This window comes from Apteryx mantelli, chromosome 6 (assembly GCF_036417845.1).
Source record: "Apteryx mantelli isolate bAptMan1 chromosome 6, bAptMan1.hap1, whole genome shotgun sequence".
NCBI classification, from domain to species: domain Eukaryota; kingdom Metazoa; phylum Chordata; class Aves; order Apterygiformes; family Apterygidae; genus Apteryx; species Apteryx mantelli.
The window spans coordinates 6,590,252-6,612,748 of record NC_089983.1 but is presented as its reverse complement, the minus strand read 5'-3'; the positions used below and the strand labels follow the sequence as shown (position 1 = coordinate 6,612,748).

The window sequence follows — 22,497 nt, the reverse complement described above, 5'->3', positions numbered from 1 at the left end:
ATAATGCAACTGAAGGCAATGTAATGCAGGCTCTCCCACAGACACATATGAGGCCAATCTTTGCAGTGGAGGTTAGCCTGAAGATGGTTGTTAGGAAGCACCACTGAGCTGGGCTGAGCACCAGTGACAGGGAACAACCCTTTCATGGACACCGCCAGGAACAGAGGCACTCAGCACCATCCTGGAAAGGCTTCCTATCTCTGTTCAGTTACAACTATGCAAAGGAGAGATGCCAGAAAATAAAAAAACCTGGCAGCCACTGCGGGAGCATGTTCATGGTCTCTCGTTCTACAATGATTTTTTTTTTCCCCACTTTCATACAGGTCAGCAAGTACTGAATTTGGATATAATAAAGCAAAAGCAAGCCAAAGAAAAAATTATAACCAGTACTCACAGGGGTGTGAATACTTGCAATATTAATACTTAGAGCACACAAAGTCATCTGAAACAACAGGTTTCCCCAGGCCACATTAAAACCTGTGTGCTGTCTCCAGCCATTTCCTACAAGGCATACAAATACATGAGTGCACAGTGGAGTTGATGACTCTTTCCCCAGGCCAGCCCTTTTCTTACTCTCCAGCAACAAGCAGAGGAGCTAAGCCGGGTGTCTGGGGTTGCAAACTCCCAGCGGTTCTGCAAAGAGCTTTCAGTCCATCTGTCATGGCACGAAATGGATGGGATGATACCATGCAAGTCAGAAGGCAAGAAACCTGAGTGCACTAACGGGCAGCGGCTGGTGCTGCAGTAAAAGGCTGAGGTTGGCAGTGGAGGCTGCAAGCGGGTCGGCTCTTACCTGACCACCTGCAAAAATGACAGGGGTGGAGGCGGGCTTTGGGCGGTAGGGAATGGTGGCACCTTTTGGTGGGGACTAGGAAAAGGGACAAGGAGAGGGAGAGAGAACATTAGAACAGCTTTCCTGAAACAGTGGCAAAAAGAGCATTAGAAAGCACCCGACGGAGCGTGGGCCACCACGCACAAGCAACACCCACACCAGGTGAACAGTGTTTCTAGACAGGAGGACACATGGGAAATTGTCATTTAGTGGAGAAAAGGACATCCTTGGATACAAGAATCCCCTTGCCAACACACGGCACACTGAAACACTTCCTTGACCTCAGCTGCTTCCCTCGCCTTTGCTCTGAACTGATGCTCATAGCCTAGACTTGAGGCTTCCTCAAAATTTCCTGTAGAGACCCCGTAAGGTGCTGGAAAGCTTTTACTGCTTGGTTTGGTTTCTGACTATCCAAGCTGGCACATGCCTTGATGTGTTATGAACACTGCAAAGTGCTGTCACTGCAGCCAAGACCCGCTGTGCCCCATGGGTGCCAGTTTAAGCAGCAGTGATTGCTTTGCCCAGAGTACCGAGCTCTGGAGGGTGCTCTATTCACTAGGGCAAGTGGGTAATTTGTGTCCTGCAAGAGGCTGGAAACAACCCTCAGATGGCAACAACTACATTTCTAGAGATCTTATTCTAATACTGCACATTGGAAACTCCTTATTTGACTCAGCAGGCAGATAACAACAGCGCAGGCACTGAGCTGTACATATTCACACCCCTTTCTCCTCTGGCAAAGTGCCTTGGGGCAGCACCGCTCTTGTTTGCCAGGACATTTTCCTCTTTGATGCTGTAGCCTGTGGATAAGTCACAGCAGAAGTTGTAGTCCACGTGTCGACATCTGCATGATGTATTATATCTTCTCACCAAAGTTATCTCTGTGTCCATTTTCTCTTAAATGGGAGATTTCAGAGCAAATCCTTCTGAATCTAACCATCAGTGAAACAGTTCAGTTATTACCAATATATAATAGTAGGCAGTATAAATTATGTGTTTATATTATTTTGCAGAAAATTCTTTATTCTTCTATACATTCTTCTACACATCAACATATTCAAATCTTCATATGAAATATTAGTCTGTAGGAAAGTTGTATGACCAAAGCACAGCATGCATAATCACAAATCTGTTTTTTTCTTTCATTGTATTACAAATTTTAGAGGTGCTGAGTGAGAATTTTTCTGCTAAGATAATCTATGACATAGACATTATAAAGAGCATCTCTGGGAACTGTTAAAGTCAAGGGACTTTCCAGATTTCAGACTGCAAGAAAATTCATGGGTTTTATTTTTCCTTCCCATTGCTGAGCAGTACAGAGAACCAGCAACTCCTGTTTTGATCAGTGAGACTGCAAGCATCCCCTGGGGCAGGTCTGGAGTTCTGGTCATCTCTGCTGCGATCCACAGCATTATCTGGATTCATGCCGGTACCCAGATGGCACAACTAAAATTGCGCTTCTCTAGCAGTACAGTGTATTAGTGTGAGCATTGCTACCAGCACTGGTTGATAACATCATAAATAACAATTCCTTCTTGGCCATGCCCTGTTAACTAGAAGTTGCTTGTGTTTGGTTTTGTTTCATCTCCATGAAGCCTTGGATTCCTCATTCAAAGCTCTTGCAGCAGTAAATGTGCTCCTACCTGCCACGAAAGGGGCAGTGATGACTGGGCTGGACTGCACAGCAAAGCAGATGGGCTTGCTGTCCATCCACTTTTGGGCAGCACTGGGACGGGTGGTTGTCACTGTCCCACATAGTTTCCTCTTGGACTTTCTCTCCTCCAAGATGACAAACATGTATTTGGGGCACATGGCTGGGGTTGTTCCTGGCCATAAGTCATTGATACAGCAGCATGTCTCTCTTGCAGAGATCTTCAAGCTCTGCCCACCAGCATTTCTTCCAGAAAACAGCACCTTGGACACACATCCACGCACTCCACTGTTCCCATGGGCCCTGCTTTTCACCAGCCTTTCTCAACATATTTTCCTGCTCTGCCCTCACTGGAGCCTTGGACCCTGTGCCCAGGTTTTCTTTTCATGCTCTCAGCTCTCCTCCTTCTGTGCTCTCTGCACCACAGCTACTCTCCTGGCTTCCTCAAGCACAGAGGACGTGCTGGCCTCCTCCCAGTCACAAGTCAGCCCCAGCCTTGTGGGGCACCAGGAGCCCTGTTTAGAAGAAGCCAACACCCAAGGGTTTCACAGGACTCAATGCAATCTCTATCTTCTTCCTACGGCATCCTCCATGCTGCTGTGTCCATTAGGCTAAGGTTGGCAGAGCCTGTGTAGCGTCCTCCAAGACCCCTCACTCCTGAAGATAACCCTGCACTGCAAAACAAACAGTCTCCTTTTGGGTACCCTACCAAGAAGATTTCCAGCTCAGGACTCTAGAAATAATATATGAACACAGCAGGGGAAACACACAGGGTGGATTTTAAAATAAAGGTACCAGGAAATGAGAGTGGTCCGATAACAAGTGGTGAACAATAACAGAGACACGCTCCACAGCTTTCAGCACTGTTGTGGTGGCAGGTGATTTTTTTCCTATATACTTTACCCCCTTTGTTACAGACTGTACCTCCAGCATCACCACACAGATCTGTTTGACACACTGGATAATTGCGTCGGGTGTCCCCGAGATTGTCACTGCCCGCTCCGTGGAGTTGGGCAGCATGTCCCCCGCCACTTGAACCTGAGCGCCTGTGGACTGGAGACAGAAAGAGAGAGAAGGAGAAATCCCAAATTTCAACCGAGGCAGCTGCAAGAATGGAAAAGCCCAACAGTCCCTTTACTTGCAGTCAGCTCCAGCTTCAGCGCTTCGCACCTCCAGCAAGCAGCAACTGCCCTGTGCTAGGTCAGGCACAGCAGCCTGCCAGCACGCACAGGAGCCCAAGCGCTTATGTGCTAGGCCCTGAGGAACGAAAACCGTGTCCTTACTCCTACATCAGCAGGACTGTCCTGGGAAGCAACGTGGCTCATGATGCTGGCTGCGTGAAGATCCCCCTTTCCAGGGCTCCCCCTTGGTTGCAGATCATATCTAAGGAGCTGTGATTACATGCAATAGGTAAAACAGATCTGATTTACCTCCCTGATTTCCTTGATCTTGGAGCCTCCTTTGCCGATCAGTGAGCCACACTGGCTAGCTGGCACGACCAGTCTCAGAGTCACTGGAGGTTTACTGGTAGCAGTGCTGTTGCTCATTGAGTTGGTTATGTCCTGGAGAAAGAAGAACACAGCAAATCAGTCCTCCTTATCTGACCACATGCCAGTAAAGAGGTGTCACCAAACGCTGGCTGCTTTCTGTCCATAGCTGTTCTACATGCTCATGTAGATGCTCTACAGACAGCATTGCCCTGTTTGGTGGCTTCTTTGGGGACTTCCTCCAGCATGATACTGAGCGAGTTGGTGGATTAACTCAAGGAGGAGGGGGTAAACAGCATTTCTGTCAGTGCAACAGTGTCACTTGAACCCTCTCTCCCCCGGCACAGTCCCACTAAAACTTCTTCATTCACAAGCATCATAGGATAATGCTGCAGCACATCTCTGTTTTTTTTCACAAGAAATTATGATTCTAAAGGGCTGCAAGAAGCAGTTAAAGAGCATCTGCAAATCCACAGCCATTTTGATATATTCTCCCTTGTGCAAATATGTTCCAGCCAGGAAACAGTCAGCCATCACTGTGATGATGAACTAAGTTATTTTGAGCCTACAAACGTTTAGGACACGTTTTCCCTCTGTCTTTCTGGATCGCCTGAAATTAACTGCAAGATCTCTGGGACAGTGCCTTGAAGCTCAGGTCTTGCTTAGCTAGAGATGCCTGGACTAAGTAAAAGGTTTTGCACTGAGGTTGTTTGTGAGGTTGTAACCTAGTCCAACCAGGCACAGATGGGCTGGAGGTAACCAGGTGTGTCTGCATGGCTGACCACTGCAGCAGGCACACTTTAGCTCTGCTAGCCCAGTAGGCCATCTCAGCTGGATGCAGACCTTTGCTCCTTTTCCTCTGCTCTCCTGGGGGAGAGGGCTCACATTTCTCACCTCCTCAAATTTGTAAGCAATCATGGCAAAAGCCTTGAAGATGGCATCAGTGGGGCCTGTGATGGTCACAATTCGCTCTGGGCAGTTCCCCTCTGAGATGTTGATTCTTGCTCCACTCTAGAAAGAAAAGAGGAGCCCTCAAACATTCACAGCCAAGCAACCATCAGGAATGTACAGTTATTTCATTGGGTCTGATCCTGCCCAGGCCTGGGAAGGCTCAGCGCACAAAAGCAGAAGCTCAGAGAGCCCCAGAAGGCCTGGGAGCAAGTTGTTCTGTTGTTCTGTGGGCATCACCAGTGCCAGTCTCACAATATCCTGTCTAATCTTAAAAACTTCCAGCAATTTAGATCCCACACCTGCCCCCAAAGATACATTCCAGTGCTGCCTTATCCTAACCCTCAGAAAGGATTTCCAAATACCTGCTTTGGATCTCTCTTACTGCAAGGCAAAACCACAAAATCAAGACAAGATTGGCTCATGGGAGCGCTGCTTTTAAAAAGAGTGTTTCCCACTGGTATGAAAACCCTTTAGTATCTAAAGACACAACAGTCTTAGACAAACTCATGTATCTTGCAAGTAAGTTCATTTTACTGTTTCATTAATATCGAGTTCTTAGCTCTGGAAAATTCCCATTAAACGTAGTAGAAGTTTGCTAGAGCATGGAGAGCAGAAAAATGGACAAAAGAGCTCTGGGGACAGCTGAAATTTTACTGCTGTGCAGCCTGCTTTCTTTTCCTTACATTAAGACTGAACCCGTGAGTTACTACACATTCTTTTATGGGGCAAATAATTGTCCATGCTGCACCTTCCCCAGACAGGACAGTCCCACCGTCCTTCCAACTCCTCTCTGCTTGTCTTAGAAATTGTTTTACAGGTCAAGGTTGCTCACCTCCTCACGCATCTTTTTCACAGTCTCGCCTTTCTGAAAAGAGACAGAAACACATACAATTGTAAAAAGTCAAGTTTCACCTTCAAAGCAACCTTTCTGAACATGTTCAGACCTTTCTCTCAGACTTGGAAGCACACAACCAAACATTTGGACAGCCCTCCATTCCCACGTGATGCATTTTCTAGGTAGGCTCAAGAGTTGACAGTATAAACCCATCTCTTTGGGATCTGCTCCAATATCTTTAAGATACTGTATAGACAAAATAGCTAGCAATGCACAACTGTAGCTTCAATCTTCCTTTCTAAATTTCCTATTAGGAGAAAAACAGCACGGAAAAACCTCAGAAACCTGCCAAATGTTCAGAAAAGCTGACACGTCAGAGTGCTTTGGAAGGCCTGTTTTTCATCTAGTATCTGGAGTGATCTAGTATCTTTATATTCAGATATAAAGCAGGTAAAACTATGAATCTTTCCAGGTCTGACAGGCTAAAAGAAAAATTAGGCACAAGCATAAAAAAAAGAAGGTGTTCTTGCAGCAAATCTTTGCCACCATAAACCTGCTTTTTAAAAACACTAGGAAACCAGTCCTATACAGTCAGGATTTTCCAAAATACTGCAGCAAGTATCAATGGCACCACAGAACAGAGCCTCCCCTGAAGCTTTCTGCACAAGCTAAATGCTGTTTGGTGGCATTTAGAGGCAAGTGCCATGGAGTTTAAACCGTTTCCCGTAATGTTTCTTAATCTGTCTTAATGAATGTATGTAATTAACATATTGGGGCAACATGATCATAAACATCTGCCTTAGCAGCCACAGTGAAGCAGCTAAAAATGGCACTAGGTAAGTTTTTTTTTTTTTTAAGGGAAACACTCCTTGATCTCTCCGTTGGTCTCCTAACATTTCCATCATGAAAACACAGCAATAAGCTCATGCACAGGGAACATTTGAAGGGACATCTTGGAAAAAGATAATTAGCATCTATCAGAACACAGGTAGTAAACAGTGCAGGCAATTCAAGGAGCATCTAAATACACATTTAAAGATATCATTACCTTTCCAATGATGCTCCCAACTTCCTAGAAAAAAAGCCAGACACAAAGGGAATGACATTACAAGATGTGAAGATAATCCAATCAAATCTCATTATAAAATAGACACCTGGTGCACACACTAAGTGTCACTGATGTGTGCTGTCCCTAGCTAAAGGACAGCAGGAGGGCGGATGGGGAAGTATCTGAGAAGGCCCATGAGCACTATGCTGTGGAGACTGTCAGCACAGCCACAGCTCCTGCGGCAAATGCAAGAAAAGTGCATGCTGCAACAGTGGCTGGAAAGGGGGAGAGAGATGCAACCTTCTACAAAAGCCCTGTTAAGGGTTTGTCCTTGTCCCCATCTCCCCAGTTCTTGTTTTGCAGAGGAGAAGAGTACCCAAAATACCGACTGAGATAGTGCCCCTCCGCTGGGATGGTGGAAAACCACCACTCCCAAGCAGGAGTCCAGTGCTGAGATCGCAAGGAAAGTATGTCCAACCAGCCCCATCTCAGCTGAGCTCTACGGGGGTGTTGGGACCTCAATGAAGGTGTCTCCTGGTCCTGCCTGGGCAGTGAGAACCTATGGCTGGGGCTGCTGTGGTGCCTGTCTGGGCAGGCACTGGAACCTTGACAGGTACATGAGACTGTGGGGATGCAAAGCCATTTGGGCAGGTGGCTTTGGAGCAGTCCAAGTGACTTGTCAAGAGGCCTCATAGGCAGAGGAAACAGCAACTCAACAGCAGCTCGCATACACAGGCTGTCCTGGTGCCTCCTCAGGCCCACAGCAGCCCACCAGATGTGGTGAGGAAGCAAGAGGAATGGGATCGGGCGAAGCGCAGATGCATGGGAGAGAGGGGAGTTGTCTGCAAAAAGCCAAGGCCAGCATGGCTCAACCCTTCTGCATGTGGAAATAGCTCCCTATATCTGCTCCTCTGCTGACAGGCCCAGCCTGAGGCTTCAGAGATGCTGAGCAGGCTGGCAGGACCTGAGCACAGCCGAACTGGAAGCAGGAGAGGAAGCTGCTGCCTCCTTGACTCCTGTAAGGAAAACACCCTCCCCAAGGTGGCCTGCAGCAGGTGAAATGCAGGCAGCTATGCGCCATACCCCCGTTACCTTGCCGTGCATCAGCAGCCGGATGGTGAGGGTAACGTTCAGGCCACCTTCAGAGACCTTCGAGTCCATTTCCTAATGAGGGACGGGAGACGTGTGTTAGCTGGGAGGGGAGCCCTGGCGCAGAACGACACAGCACCAGAACAGTATCACCTGCGAGGACAAAAAGGGAGAAAGGCTCGGTACCACCTCTACGAACTCTCCCCCAGTCCCTCTTCGTGGCTTTTCCACCCCTTTCTCTGCTGACCCAGACATGAAAATGTTGACCCTAGTGGAAAAATAACAACCTTTCCTCCCTTTGCTGTCCCTCTCACTACAGCAGGGAGGGTGAAATGAGCCCAAGAGGTTTTCTCTCAAAACAGTTTGTTTTCTTGATGCGGGATGGACCCTGTGGAGCAGCAGCGGGCACACGAAAGCAGTGGCGGGAGGAGTTGCAGGGGAGATGTTATTGCCTGAGAGCATTCATCGGTGCAAATCAGGCTGGTCATTTACTGCAGGGATAATGCTAGGTGCAAATCCAGAAACACTGCAAAACTCTGCCACGGTTTGTCACCAGCTTTACATAAAAGCCAAAGCAGGAACAAAGATTCAAGCGTCTGAAGTGAAATAGCCAGAGAGCTAGCCCAAATCCATCTGAACCTAAAAGAAGCTGTGTCTCAGTTGAGGACATGGAAGCAGGAGCAGGGAGTCAGGGGAGCAGCCTGGCCAAAAACTGGCTGCTGAATTACGACTTTTAAAGACCCAGGACACATATCTAGCAAACCCAAACTCACAATTTCAAGTGTGAATGGGCACTCAGAAAAAACAGACTGGTGAGTTTTGGAAAAGCTGATTCTTCAGTAACTGGAAAATATATACCAGACCCAAAGAGCAAGGAGCAGGAAGGACCAAGCTGGTGTCCCGATTACTAAATTCCTGTGTTTCCATCCAGATTTTTAAGTGCCCCAGCTAGGGCACTGTGTCTGAGGAATAGATGCCATTTCCAACCATACATGTTTTGCATGCTATTTAATGAAACATCTGTAAGTTTTTCCAGGTGTTGTCCTTTCCCTTTCCATTCCCTCTCTTTCCTCCTCTGACCTCTATAGGGAAAAACATCACTGGTATTTTGGAGGCAGGAGAAAAATCATAGCAAAGCAACAGATGCCCCCTCTTCTTTCCTGACACCTTACTTCATACCTGCACAAGGATGACATATATGAAATGTCTCTGCAGCCTACTGCATGAAGATACTGTGTATGTGGTCCTGTCTCAGAGAAAGGTGCCACGTTCCTATGTGCAATGCCATGAGATTTGCAGCATTCTGTTCCATGTTACTTAATCCCTCAGAATATTACTGATGGGAGCTTTTTCATCACAGTTATGTGATGGCATCTGGCATTTTCCTTTGCTCAGATGGGGACTTATGTGGCCTAAAAGAAAAAAAAAAAAGAAAGAAAAGAACCTCAGGAGAGCTGCTTTGGGAGCTAAACCGGTGCTCAAGCATTACTTTAATGCAAAGAGGCATATGGGATGTATAAATAGTCAGCAGTACACAAAGCATGGCTGGAAAGTGGGGTTGATATAAAGCTTCCTCTTCCAATAGATTCTTACAAAAAACCCAAAGTAGATAAAAACCATGTGGTTAGCAGGGAGATAGTCCCACTGAGCTAACAGGAGAACAATTCACTGGTAAGGAGACTGCTTGTAACCTATTTCTGAAAGCCAGTCATGAGGCCACTGATTTTTAAGTTTTTCATTTGTAGCATCCTCACAAGAAAAGAAACATGCTGAAGATATCAAGTTAATGTATTGTTAAGATATTAATAAGGGTGGGGAGAAGGAGAATATCACAGAGAAACAAGTTGATGACCTTGGGGACCAGAATAATGGAAATGGGATGAAATGCAATAGTACAAAATGCAAGATCAAAAACTTTCAGTTTCAAGACTGAGTTCATTGCAAGCAAACAATAAAGGTAAATAAATACCTCGTTGTATTAGTCAACCCCAGGCTGGCTCCCATGTATGGGAGGCAACCAGAAAAAGGACAAATGCAGTGGGAAAGGCAGAAATTTCTGGGCTGATTCATGAAGATCTGCACTGCTATTTGCTGTATGTGAAGCTGAAGCGATGTGGCAGGAGACAGTGCCTGTACCAAAGAGATACCCCCTGTGAAGCCCAGCCCTGCCCCATGTTCCAGTGCAGCATGGCCCTTCCACAGGGATGTCCTGCACACGGAGCAATCTAGCCCTGCCACAGGGGAAGACACAGTGGCATAACTCCCCTACAGCCACCCACAAGCCCAATGCACGTCAAAACAGATGCACAGCTCCCTTTCCCAGCTGGTACACATCTCTCTGACTGATAACACAAACAGAGGAAGGTAGAGGCTGTCTACAAAGAAGGCATATACTCAAGCAGAGACTGTCCTGACTTCCAGAGGCAGTAATTGCAAGGCCATCCTGCCACGCATACTATGCCCAGGGCTTCCTTGTGCAAGTTGCCTGATGACAACAGCCTGGGCAGTGATGACCCAGAGTGTCAGCCCAACAGCTAGGAGCAGACAGGCAGGTAAGGGTGAGATCCAGGAACAATATGGGTTTTGCCACCAGGGCAAAAGACCCCAAAACTCAGCTGGTTGGCAGAGGTGCTATAAAAACAGAGACACCCCCCTGCAGCAACAGGACATCCACGACGCCTGCCCCTTTGCTCAGCACAAGAGATAGTAGTCCCAAATAGATGGGTTACAACTTGCCTTCTAAGGACTGGCCAGATTTGCTGTTTTGCTTTCACCAAATGGACTCTAGCATAATCACTTACTGCTGCAATTTCTATCATCCCTTGCTCCATATCCCTCACATGATGAACTCTGAATCAGGTCGTTATGTAAATGTTTCCAATTGATTGAAAAAGTGGGTCATGTGTTAGCCAAATGCTCCTGGCTTTAAGATTTATCAGCATTATTAAATTAAACACGCTTCATGCTCCAGTGAGCAGGAAAGCTACATTGGCCTTTTCTTAATCATACTGGTGAAAGGTATGTCTTTTATATGGAAGTTCATAAACTCAGTGAAAATGATGGGAACAATAGGGCAGAGGCATTTACTCTATATATGTGCCTCCTCTCACATAGTTAATTCTTCATGGACAAAGAACGATTCTCCCCAAAACACCATTTTAAGCATTTCAGAGCATTTCCTGCCAGAAGAGAGACCCATCTAGGGCTCTTCCTCTTCACAGGGCCATCACATTCTGCTTATTTCAAAGAAGCTTTGAAAGTGCTTCTTTGTCTTTCTACTTGAAAGCCCTGAAGATACCATTATGTCCAGTTCAATGGATAAAATAGATAAGAGGTCCAATTCCATCCCAGTGCAAAGCAGGTACAGCCCCACTGAAGTCAAAGATGCTGCATTAGGAGACAGAAGATTCGAGTTTGGCCATGAGATGGAAAAAGCACGCTAGACAAGCAAGGCTTTGACAAGTGTAATGCCCGGGCAAACACATACTGAGGACCAGAGCAACATCTTCCCAAGCATGACCATCTTGGGGAACAGCCTTTATTGGTCTTTGGAATAGGTCTTTATTGCAGCAAGGAAAGCTCTCCAGGGCAGAGAATGTGGTGCTTGACACTAATTTGGCCCAAAACAGCTGGGGAACATTTTACAAGCAGTGACTATTGCAGAAAAAACAAGCCTTTTAACTCCAGTTGTCTTTTGGGAGAATTCTCAGAGATATCGCCAATATTCAGAACAATCCCATTCTTCCCCTCCCTCAGCTTTAAGATTAAAAAATATATATATTAAATTCTGGGAAATTTTCTTAATCTTTCAGGAATTTCCTGTGTCTGAAAAGGCAGCTCGATTACAATTGACATGAGAGGAGGAAAAAGAAGAGAGAAAATGGAAAATGAGAACAACGGAAGGACTCTCCCACACACACACTGCTTTTTTTCCACATCAGTTTTGTGTAGGCTAGATTGATCAGTTAATTTAGTGCTCTTAGTTTTAGGCTTGCTAACACCCCAGAAGTACTGAGATGCTCCTGAAGATCAAGTAAAACCTTCTTATTAAAAGAATGCTGAATATTATGTATTAAATTAGTTAAAGACTATGACTATCTTCACAGTTATTTCCCATACTGGCCACTCCTGAGAAGGCATATGAAGCAGGATAGAGGAGAGGGAAACTGAGCTCTGGGCCAGACTATATTATCCAGACAGGTTTCCATATGAGAGCTCAATAGACACCCATTAGGTTCCTGCACCCCACAGCCCTCATCAAATGGCGGGGGGGGCAACAAGCAGCTTTTTGTGGGGCATGTTCATCTGAGCCCCTGCAGACCATGGGTCCCCATGGGGGCCTGGGGGCACTGCCTGGCTCTGTGGTTGCTGACGGAGTTGAGTGCATGCATTCGCGTCGTGTCAGAGGGCAGACAGCAGCAAGACACCTTAAAAGGAGAGCTAGCTCCTGTCATTGCAGCAGCTGAGCTTGTGACACATTTGTCTTGGAAATGCCTCCCTGGAACAGCATCCAAATGCCTACACAGCTATATAGCAGTTAAGAGTATTTTGCTTTTCATTAAAATGCCATTTCATTTGCCTCCAGTCATTGGGGAGATTTAAAAAAAAAATCTCAAATGGCTCTTTTCCCTCTTAAATGCTTTGTTTCTTTGTCTCAAACGCTTTGCCCTAAGTTCAAATCCAGCCCCCATGGGAGCAGGAGGCTGGACTAGAGACCTCAAGAGGTCCCAGCCCACCTGAATTAGCCTGCGATTCCCAGTTCTTCACAGAATGAATTTTAACTCTTTTTTTCCCCCCTGCAAAGTTGAGAAAAAGGCTCTTCCTGGCTGTCCTGTAGTTTGTGCCTCTGTCCCTGAAGTCATGCTACACCATGGGTGCAGGTGCCTTCCCTGTCCTCTGCCTCATGCAAAAGCAGGAAACAAAGCCTGCATCAAGCAGAAACACCCCCACCACCCTGCTTTGCCATGCCAGCCCTCCTCCTCTGGTGCATCCACTTCCACTCCCTGGGCACATTAGCCATGCGCGAATGAGTCCTGCGGCACAGCTACAACAAACATTGCATGCACCCACTCTGCAAATGTTCAGTGGAGAGCCAAGGCATCTGCTGCTGATACCGGTGGGCACACCTGGGATCAGCTCCCCAGTGATAACTGCCTCCTCTCCTGGGACACGGAAACATCAGCACACATTTTAGAGGAGCTGGCTCTGATTCTCCTCCCATAAATAAGGTTCAATCACAAAGCTGTTCCCTTTGCTTTGGCACTAACATTGCTACTTCCCGCAGACCCTAAATCCAGAGCGAGGGTCTCTCCTCTCATCTTTTCAGGGCTGGGGTCACTGCTCCAGCAAGGGCACGTGCTTCCTGGCACTAACTCCTTTCCTCATGCCATGGGTTGGCACAGGTGTTTAGCAGGTGTTTTCCTTCCTATACTTTGTTTATGGCAAGGTGTTTCTTATTTCTTTCCCAGAGATCTGTGAAAGCCACAGTAAAGTAAAATTACCCTTGCCCTAAGCTGATAGCATTTTTCAAGTCCATCCTCAAACCCTTCTTCAAAGCAAAGTTAGAAAAATACAAGACAGGCAGAAAATATGCTTGTGTTAACTTCACTAAGTCACCCTGTTGCATCTGGGAGGTACAGTCATGCCAGAAGCTGGACACAAGGTAGATTTTCTGTTGCAGATTTCATCATGGAATGTTCTCATCAGTATTATGGAACCCAAATTTTATGGATTTAACTAGATATTTATTTTGGGGGATGGAAACATTTTGTTCAAGCTGTCTGAAAACAAACAGAGAGGAAAACTTGTTGCAAAAACATTCCACAAGCACGACTAGCTCCCCTCTCTGAAAAGTTTGGATGGAAATTTACGGGCACTGCCAAATCAGACTCAAGGAAGAATGTCTTTGTAGCCCACATCACCCATTATCTAGCCTTTAAAAATAAAAATCACACTTTTTGATAGGTTTTGTCAATCCAAGATTGCACTTAAACCACAACACCCTTGAGTCCCTTTTACCAAGGACTCTTGTAGATCCATGCAGTTAATGTGCTTTGCTCTAGGTCTGTGTACTCTGCTGATCTGGTGCTGATGAAACCATGAAAGCCTGAGACCCTGCTAGATACCAAACGCTTTACAATCAGTGTATATAATTTCCAGTTTTTGTAAAGCCTCAAAGGTTTGTAAGAACATGCATCAGGCATCAGCACTGGGCAAGGAGGAACTAGCAAGTACAATCATGAGACTTCCCTGAACTGAAAGTGTAAAGGGAGAGCATGTTGACTACTCTTGCATTAAGCAGAAGCTATGGTTAGTACTTTTGTGAGTATTTTTGCATGCAAAGCTACTGGGCTTTATCTAGTCTCCCTCCTCTATGGGAAGGCTGTGCAGCCTGTCCAGGGGGCCTTCCCCTGGGATCCTGCCTAGGATCATCTTGCCTGTTTTTTAAAGGCACTATCACCATTAAAAACATCCAGTATGTTTTGTGGGCTCTTTGGTGCTTCAGGAGTCCCACCATCAGAAATCCAGACATTAAAGACAACTGCAAAATTTCAGTGTCCTTCAGCACACCATGATATGTAACAGCAAGGCCCAAATTTCTAATGTGGTTGGCTTAGTTTCCTGCTGGGGATTAATATCTTGGCCAGAAAGTCCATAACTCAAGAATGCATTTTTCTCTGTGAGGGAGGAAATGTTTAAACACCTCTGACTTCTCAACACTCCCTGCACAAAATTCAGACCAACATTTTCTGATCCTTAGAGACTGAAAGCCCTGTGCTAAATACACAAAAAAGTACACAGAAGGGAAACCACCTGTTTTTCCTCTATTTTACACTTTCTAGTTTGTTCTCCTGACAAGAGTTGCCTGTTAGCTTGCTTAAGTAGGAGCTTTCTCCCCACTCATCTCCCTGTAGCTTGATCCTGCCATTAAGACCTAATCTGGTGATTTTCAGCATTGTGTTTTAGCAGCTGGGAAGCAGTGCAGTGCAACAAATTCAGAATTATGACGTCAATACAGTCTGCCCAGATCAGGTTGGAGATGGAAGGAGCAAGAAGATAAATTGCTACGGCAGAAAACAAAGTCTAGTATTCCCTTAAACACAGACTCCATGTGGAAATGCATCAGCCATCAACAGAATTAAGTTGTCAGAAGGTCTGAAGCTATAAGGAGAGAGCACTAGCAAAATCTACATGAGTGATGCCAACTACTATTTCACAACTAAGCTGCATTTCCAGCTGCTGCTCATTTTGGCAAACTGCAGCTATTTTGGCTCACATTTCTTCCACTTGGTCTCCAATTCCAACTATTTTAGAAACCTCTAACCCAAGAAGAAAACTCCACACTGCCTCAGTACATCAGTGGTATTCCTGTTTCTCATCTGCCTGATTTTTCAAAGTGTCACAGGAGACAAATCTTCCCGCTCTTGCCCTCACTGCAGGCATGTCCGGAATCTTCATTCTTGGTCACCTGCTCACATTTTCCTGCTCTCCTCCGGGCAATGTGTCACCACTCATGGCCTAGGATGTCACTCGTTGGCTGCTGATGAGCAGTTATAACCTGCCTCCCTCTCCTTGGTTGTGTACACCGCAGAGCTCTTTCAGCTCCACTCACCTCTACACTCAATTGATCAAAAACTAATTACTACAATTTCTACCATGGGTTTCCAAACATGACTTCCTCTGGCCCAGGGCCGGCCAACATGTCTGCCGAGAGCCCTGCTTTGCTCCCTCCTTTACCCTGTCTGTTTTGCCAACTCCTTGGCTGGCAAATTCAGAGCCAGGACCATGACTGCCAGCAGCCCTTCTGACTGCTGTCAGTGCCTCCCCCACTCTCTTGGTTGCTACCTCCTTTACTCATGTTGCCTATTAATTCCTGCTTCTCCCACCAACCACTTTCCTAGCTGCAGCCCTTGGGAACGCTTGTCTCCTGTTTTATAAATAATCATTTCCTAGCACTGTTTAAGTCAGCATGATTTTCTCCCCAGCTCTGTTGATCCCTCCCATCCTTCCCCACCCTTGCCCTCTTGACAGCAGGGTGTTTTTTTTGTTTTCTTTTCTTTTTTATACTGGATGGCCCTGCATGGAGAGATATTTGCTCTAGATATTATTACCTAGATATTAGCAGCAGCTGATACAGATACCTCTGAATGGTGGCCCATGGGTCCAGCCCTGTGAAACCACCATAGATTCAGCTACATCCAAGCCAAATGCACATCTCCACTCTGAACTTGGAAGAAAGCTGTACTAAATCTACTCTTCCCTTCAGGAAAAATCCCTGCTGCTCACCCAATTTTCCTCTTTTATACAGCACATCCATAAGCTGGTTTAAACAACCAACTGCCACTTGAATTTGTTTTCGGCTAGCAACAGGCTGTGCACCTTGCTGTGGGTGTAAGGCATAGTAGACCAGTTTTTCTTCTCCTGAACCCACTTTAAATATGTATGTGTTCAGTGGGAATGTTGAGTTAGTCTTTGAAGCAGAGCTCAGCTCTTGAATGCCTTCTCTTTCCTTTTCTAGAGAAAGAGGAGGAAGAGGAAAAGGTCTGTACAAACTGCAAACCTTCCATAGCAATTTTAAAATCACTGGGTAGCTGAACACCTTACTGATTTTTACTCAAGATTTCATGTATTTCAGAGTGATTTCTGGCCTGATCGATAAACCAAAAGGAACAGAAACACAGCATCACATACCTCCAGCACAGACCTGACCCACGAGGCAATGAAAGTTAGCAAGTCTCTGCACTGAAGAACAGCACAGACCCCTGGATCCAGCCACCGGACACCCCAGGTGGGGGAATTTCCGGTAAGAGTCTCCACTAATCCATCGAGAGTCATGTCATTCCTCACAACCTACTGCACCTCAAAAGCTAATGAAAACCAGCAGCAGTCTCCAGAAGAGGTGTAAACCTGGCACAGCTGATGCGTGTTTGTCCAAGACAGGAAACTTGCATCAGATATGGTGGGAATATGGGTGGTGATATCAAGGTCTGGTCCAGAAGACAGCACAGAAAATGTTGGAAGAACAGCATTGTCCTGACATTAATGGTGCGCATAACTCAATTGCAGGGTATTGCCTGCGTCCTACTGATTCAAGGGCTTCTGTAACAAGTGAAATCAGAATTAGGCCCTTATTGTCAGATAGTGTTAGTATCCCTGATCTCTAATGTAAGCCCCATCTAAAAAGAGCTGTTTTTGTTGCAATAGCTGTGCCATTATAGTGATCTTTCATGTGAAGGCTAGTGACTGAAACTGCAATTCTTCTTATTGATCACCACAGGATGAAGAAGTCTTGCCTGCAATGAGGAGAGAACAATAACTTCATTTGATATGACAGGCCAGCATGATTATAGTACCTTCTTTTTTCCCTGATGCATCAATAGAAGACATAAAACTCAGAGGCTCATGTTAATTACCAGGTTTAGGTGAAATATCTCAGGCACTCCTACCTAAATATATCTGGACATATCTATAGGATACAGAATTTCCATTCATTCACATAAACCACTGCTGGGTTGAAAACAGAGTCTAGACAGAACAGGAAGCAAAATTAAGTTTAGTGGGACCAAACAAATACGTGCCCTTGTGCAGCCTAGAAAACCTTCCCTAACTGGGCTGGCTTCAGTGCTCAACAACACTGGGACTATGAGCAAAATCAGTGAGTTGAACCTCTTAAAGCAGCATCTCACCAAGCTTAGATAATCCTGCTTGGAATAATAATGGATCGTCACTGAATTTAAGTTGTTCTATTTTGTGGTGAATTAAAACGATTTTTGGAAGGTTGTCTACTTGGGTTGGGGTAAGGGGGTTCGCAATGCAGTTTAATTCAGTTACTTCCAATTCACCCTGTTATTTAATTTTGGAACAATTTGCCAATATAAATAATACTTTCAGTGAATGTTAAACTGCTTAAGTACCTCAGAGATTGAGGATTCAACCCATTATGTGTTTAGCCAACAAAAGTGAGAGCCAATGCTGTTTGCACTACTATTATTGCTCAGTGATCAAGAGCATCCTCAGATCTGCAGATGTCTGAGCCTTTAGCAAGTGCCAGGTAGACTCAAGAGCCCATGCACTGAGAAATAACATTTCCTAGGACAAGGAAAGCAACTCCATCTCCTTAATTACAGTTTTTGGCTCTGCCAGCAGATTAAAGAATACATAAAACCAATCCATTAAAGATTTCCCTGAGATTATATGCCTGTCCCTCCATTCCTGAACCAACTTTCTGTAGATGCTGGGTGGCAAGGGCCCTATCTGAGCACCAGGAAGAAGAGCTGCTGATGTGCAGGCAGCTAGGACCAAACATTTGCTTGGTCTCCACTTACTGTACGTGCCCTGGACATCTCAAGTAGGGAGAGCTGCAAGCACTGCATTGCACAGCCAGGCTTGAATCCTGCTACAGGGCATGGTACTGTGCAGCAGGGCAGATTCTAGAGCAGCATCTGAGTGACAGAAACCCTCCTAAAGCTTTAACAGCTCAGTGGAACCACCTTGCACTGTCTTGGATTAAACTGGTCCAATGCCATGCTCCATGCTTGCACCCTTTAACATGTCAAGGGATCTGTGGAAACACTACTAACTAGGCCGCAGACAGCAGCTGGGCTGAGCCACTGGAGAACAGAACAACTCGTTTGAGATGAAGCGAGTCAAGGTAGTCATCTGGCATTTCAGCAAGAAACAGTAATAAACATGTCCCCTGAGATGAGCCCTGGCAAAGAGAGGAAAAGCCCTAGTTGGTAGTATAGTAGTGAGATCGTTAATACTGTCCTATGTGACATCATTGTCCTAAATAAGCTGAAGAAGCCTGGTGTAGATGGGACTATAGGAAGGTGGCTGGAAAACTGGCACTCTGAAGACATTTATTAGTGATACTCCTGTTAACCTGCCAGCTGAAAACCCAGGAGAGGGAAGCCAATATACTGCAGAACAGAGTAAGAAGCCCAAAGGAGCTTGACAAAAGGGAGAAAATAAGCAGCTCAGCAAGGAAGAGAATTGAGCTTGGTTGCATGTAATTAAGTGCACAGAAACAGAACGAGAGTTCCCCATTCACCTCAAAAGGGCTGGGGGGCTGACACCATCTCAATATGAAAGTTCAGGATCTACAAAAGAAAAGCAAAAACGAAGAGGTGTTTCTTCAGGGAAGATGCAGACTAAAGACAACAAACCAGAGGGGAACAACCCAAAGTCCCCAAGGGCCAGGAAACACAACCCATGGGGAAAGGCTGGAGGAACTAAGGTTTTGGGCAATGGTCTTGAATCAGGGGCTTGAACTGCAGCAAAGATGATCCAGGTCAGATGCTCGAAAACAGCTTGCTAACAGAAAGGACACCCACATGCTGTCAGTGACAATGTTATTCTCCAGTCATATTTGTTTAAATCTTACAAATGGTTATTCATTTGCAAACAAAGGTCCTCTATGAAGGACACCGATGCACGTAACCTTGACATTAGGCTATGCCCAGGGTCAGTCATACTTCAGGGTATACATCAGATTTAGTCTTCTTTCCCCAGTCAAAGGCTACGGAACTGGAGCCAAGGGATGCTTCCTTACACCAAGAGACACCACAAACAGGCTGCCCAGCAGCATCTTGCAGAGGTGTGGTTCCTGGCTCTCAACTCAGTGGAGGTGCATACTGCTGCATCTTAAGGCTGTTTCTTGCAGGAAGCCATAGCTCAGCTCTGGAAGAGCTCTTTATTCATCTCTACCTCCCCACAGGTTGCCAGCCCCACTGTCAAGCCACATTCATCCCCTCCACTTGCATTTGATCCACATCACACATGCTGGAAGGCCTGCAGTGGCAGTCCTCCAGTCACGCACAGCCTACAGAGACCTTACACTGCCCTGGGCCTAGCACTGGGTAATAATAAAGCAGCACAGCAAATATTTACTACTGAGGAGAAAGAATTGCCTCATGCCTATGCACCACCGAGCAGAAACTGGCCTAAAACAGTAAATTTATGATTATATTCAGTGTGAAACTAATAAAAAGTATATATTCCCAGCAACACTATTCAGACACTTCACTTTGTTCAACATGCACATTTATCAGTGATCCTACTGCCTGAGAGCACTGTCAGGCACAGACACCACAGGGAGCTCTGAAGGACCTGCTTCTCACTCAAGTCAAAGGATGCTAGGGCAGCCAACATTAGCTATATGCTGGATTGTCCCTCAGAGATGGAGAAGCAAGGATTATCAAATTGCCATCATCTACTGTCCCCTGTATGCCATCTTTTACATGTAATTTTTCAGGGGAAGGCCAAGACACCCAAAAAAAGGAACCTCACAGCTACAGGTCTGTGACAGCTGCTCACAAAGCAGGAAAAGCCACTGCTGGACCACGTGGAAAAGAGAAGGCCTCAGAGGACAAGCTATTTGACCTCCAGCAGCCTGGAAATGCAAAGTCACAGCTTCTGAAAAGAGATCTCCAAGTACATTACTGGCATCCTATTAAACAGCAGCACAGCTTAGAAGAGAGCACCTTTGGGGTCTCAGAAAGAGGAACTACCCCAAACAAAGCCCCCAAAAGGACTTCAGAGAGCAACAGGCACGTTCATCTCGTTCCCATGCCACAGCCTACCACATCCTTGACTATAACTTCCCACCCCTGACCCTGGGGTATGGTCTCTACCCCTCCTTCTCCCTCTCCACACCTCCACCTGCCAGGCTGCAAATCATTCCAGGCATCCTGGAGAGCTGAGCTCACATCTGCAAAGCAGAAGATGTCACTTCAAATCTCCTGACAGAGCAGCCTTGGAGATGGCTGATGCTCCTGTGTCTGCCTGCTTGGAGCATGGCGCAGGGCCAAACAGCAAGTGCTGTGAGCGGCCTTGCCTCTGCAGCCTTCACTCTCCTTGGCACACTGCAACAAGATCTCCCCCTCCTTTGATAGCTCTGTTTCCCAGAAGCACTACCCCTCAGCCTAATGTGGACATGCTGAAGTCTTCCTTGGAGAAGGTAGGCAGCCACAGGTCTCTCCCCAAAGGAAGGTGTTCAGCCACCCAAACATTTCTAGCTTGCTACACTGTGTGCTTCAAGCCTCTCACACTACAGATGCTACAGGAGGACAAAGGAGATGAAGAACTGAGCAAAGGCTTGGCTAGGCAGCAGGGAAGACTAAAGCCAGTCCATATTCCCAGAGCTACATTTCTCACAACCCAACCTGCCAAGTTGAAGGTCCATTTGAAAAAATCTACATTGCATGGATTCCCCAAAATGAAAGGTCTTTACATTCCCCTTCCAAGACATACCACTCTCCCTTCCTCCCTGCCATTCACCTTTGAAACAGATAAAGAGGCAGCCAGGATCATTTTCCCACAGCTTATAGTTGCACACAAAGCAGGCATCCCACAAGCTCCCATCTGGGACCCCCCCTTAGCCCCCTCCACCAGAGCCTATTGACAGCCCTGCTTTTAATCCCACAGGCAGTATCATCCCAATAATCTCCCTCAGTTTTCAACCTACTGATCTGGGGGCAGCCCACAAATCCTCTCATCCTGAGAGCAAAGCAATCTTTACTGCTTCATCTCATCCCATCTCATTTTTTGTCTCTAATCCCCGGAAACAGGAATGAGCCATGCAGAGGGTGGGCTGCCCTAGAGCGGTCTGGCCAGGAGCCGGTGGACAGACACAGAGAGGGAAACATGGAGAAACAAACAGGACGCACCAGGTCAAGACCAGCAGGGAGAGCCACAAGAAGGGCAAAATTCCATTTGATGGGCTGGGGAGGGTCTGAATAAAACAGACATGAGATTATTTTCTATCCCTCACTCAGTAAAATCAGGTTTCCCATGATTATAGCTGAATGGACATTCCCTGGGTAGGAGGAGAAAAGAAAATCTAGTTCACTGCTCTCCAAATCACCCACGAGATTTTAACCCATTATTGGCAAGACCAACAAACTCAGCTAGGAAAGCACCCAGGTCCCTGAGATCAGGGACCTGGTCTGAGGACTGGATCCATCCAGCCTCCTCCAAGAGCATCTCACCTACACAGTTTTCAGAGATGAGAGGAGAGAAAGACTGAAGAGAACAAACAATTTGGGGGGAAGGGAGGGAAGAAAAAATTAAAAAAAAAAAATCAGGACTTGCTCCTCAGTTACAGTGGTTTAAAGTTGTTTGGCGACTTGGAGATGCACCATACAGGGGACTTGCACAGATATCCCTGCTGCCACTAACACTCCCCATGCCTCAGTCTGCCAGGACATGGTTGGCAATCGAGCCGTGGCACAGCCTAGCTGTCCTAGCCATTGCAAAAAAGCTGGCAGACCATGCAGCTACTCACTGTTGATGGTCAGGCAGGTAGCCTCGATGCTACAGCAACCCCTCAGCCTCTCTGTTTCCGCAAGCCACTCTAACGTACAACAGGGGCAGCTGCAAGGTGCCTATGGCCTTCTTGCAGACAATGGGACTGATTTAAGCAGCAAGCTGCCAGATTTGGCCTTTCAAGCACATCGCAAGTGACTGGGTGGTAGCCAGACTGGGCCAGACCCAATGCCCTGGCATAGTGTCTCCTTGATAGCTGAGGAAGGATTTTCTTCTGTCACTGCTAGGTGTCCTCAGATGTGCTCAGGGATTATTTTGACCGTTCTCCAGTCTCTACAA

At 46.3% G+C, this 22,497-nt stretch overlaps 1 protein-coding gene across 10 annotated transcripts in view; it reads right to left on the bottom strand.

Annotated features, from left to right (window-relative positions):
* Positions 1 to 22,497, bottom strand: part of PCBP3 (poly(rC) binding protein 3) — a 95,387-nt gene that overhangs the window by 33,112 nt on the left and 39,778 nt on the right. For 6 of the 10 annotated variants that reach the window (XM_067298486.1, XM_067298476.1, XM_067298482.1 and 3 more), the window contains 7 exons: positions 7,897 to 7,968; positions 6,805 to 6,828; positions 5,754 to 5,786; positions 4,865 to 4,981; positions 3,914 to 4,045; positions 3,387 to 3,536; positions 794 to 868 (listed from right to left, as the gene is read on the bottom strand). In XM_067298486.1, the coding sequence (XP_067154587.1) occupies positions 794 to 868; positions 3,387 to 3,536; positions 3,914 to 4,045; positions 4,865 to 4,981; positions 5,754 to 5,786; positions 6,805 to 6,828; positions 7,897 to 7,968 (603 nt within the window). The remainder of the gene's footprint in view (positions 1 to 793; positions 869 to 3,386; positions 3,537 to 3,913; positions 4,046 to 4,864; positions 4,982 to 5,753; positions 5,787 to 6,804; positions 6,829 to 7,896; positions 7,969 to 22,497) is intronic. The other 4 variants (XM_067298478.1, XM_067298481.1, XM_067298484.1 and 1 more) reach the window with 2 other exon arrangements.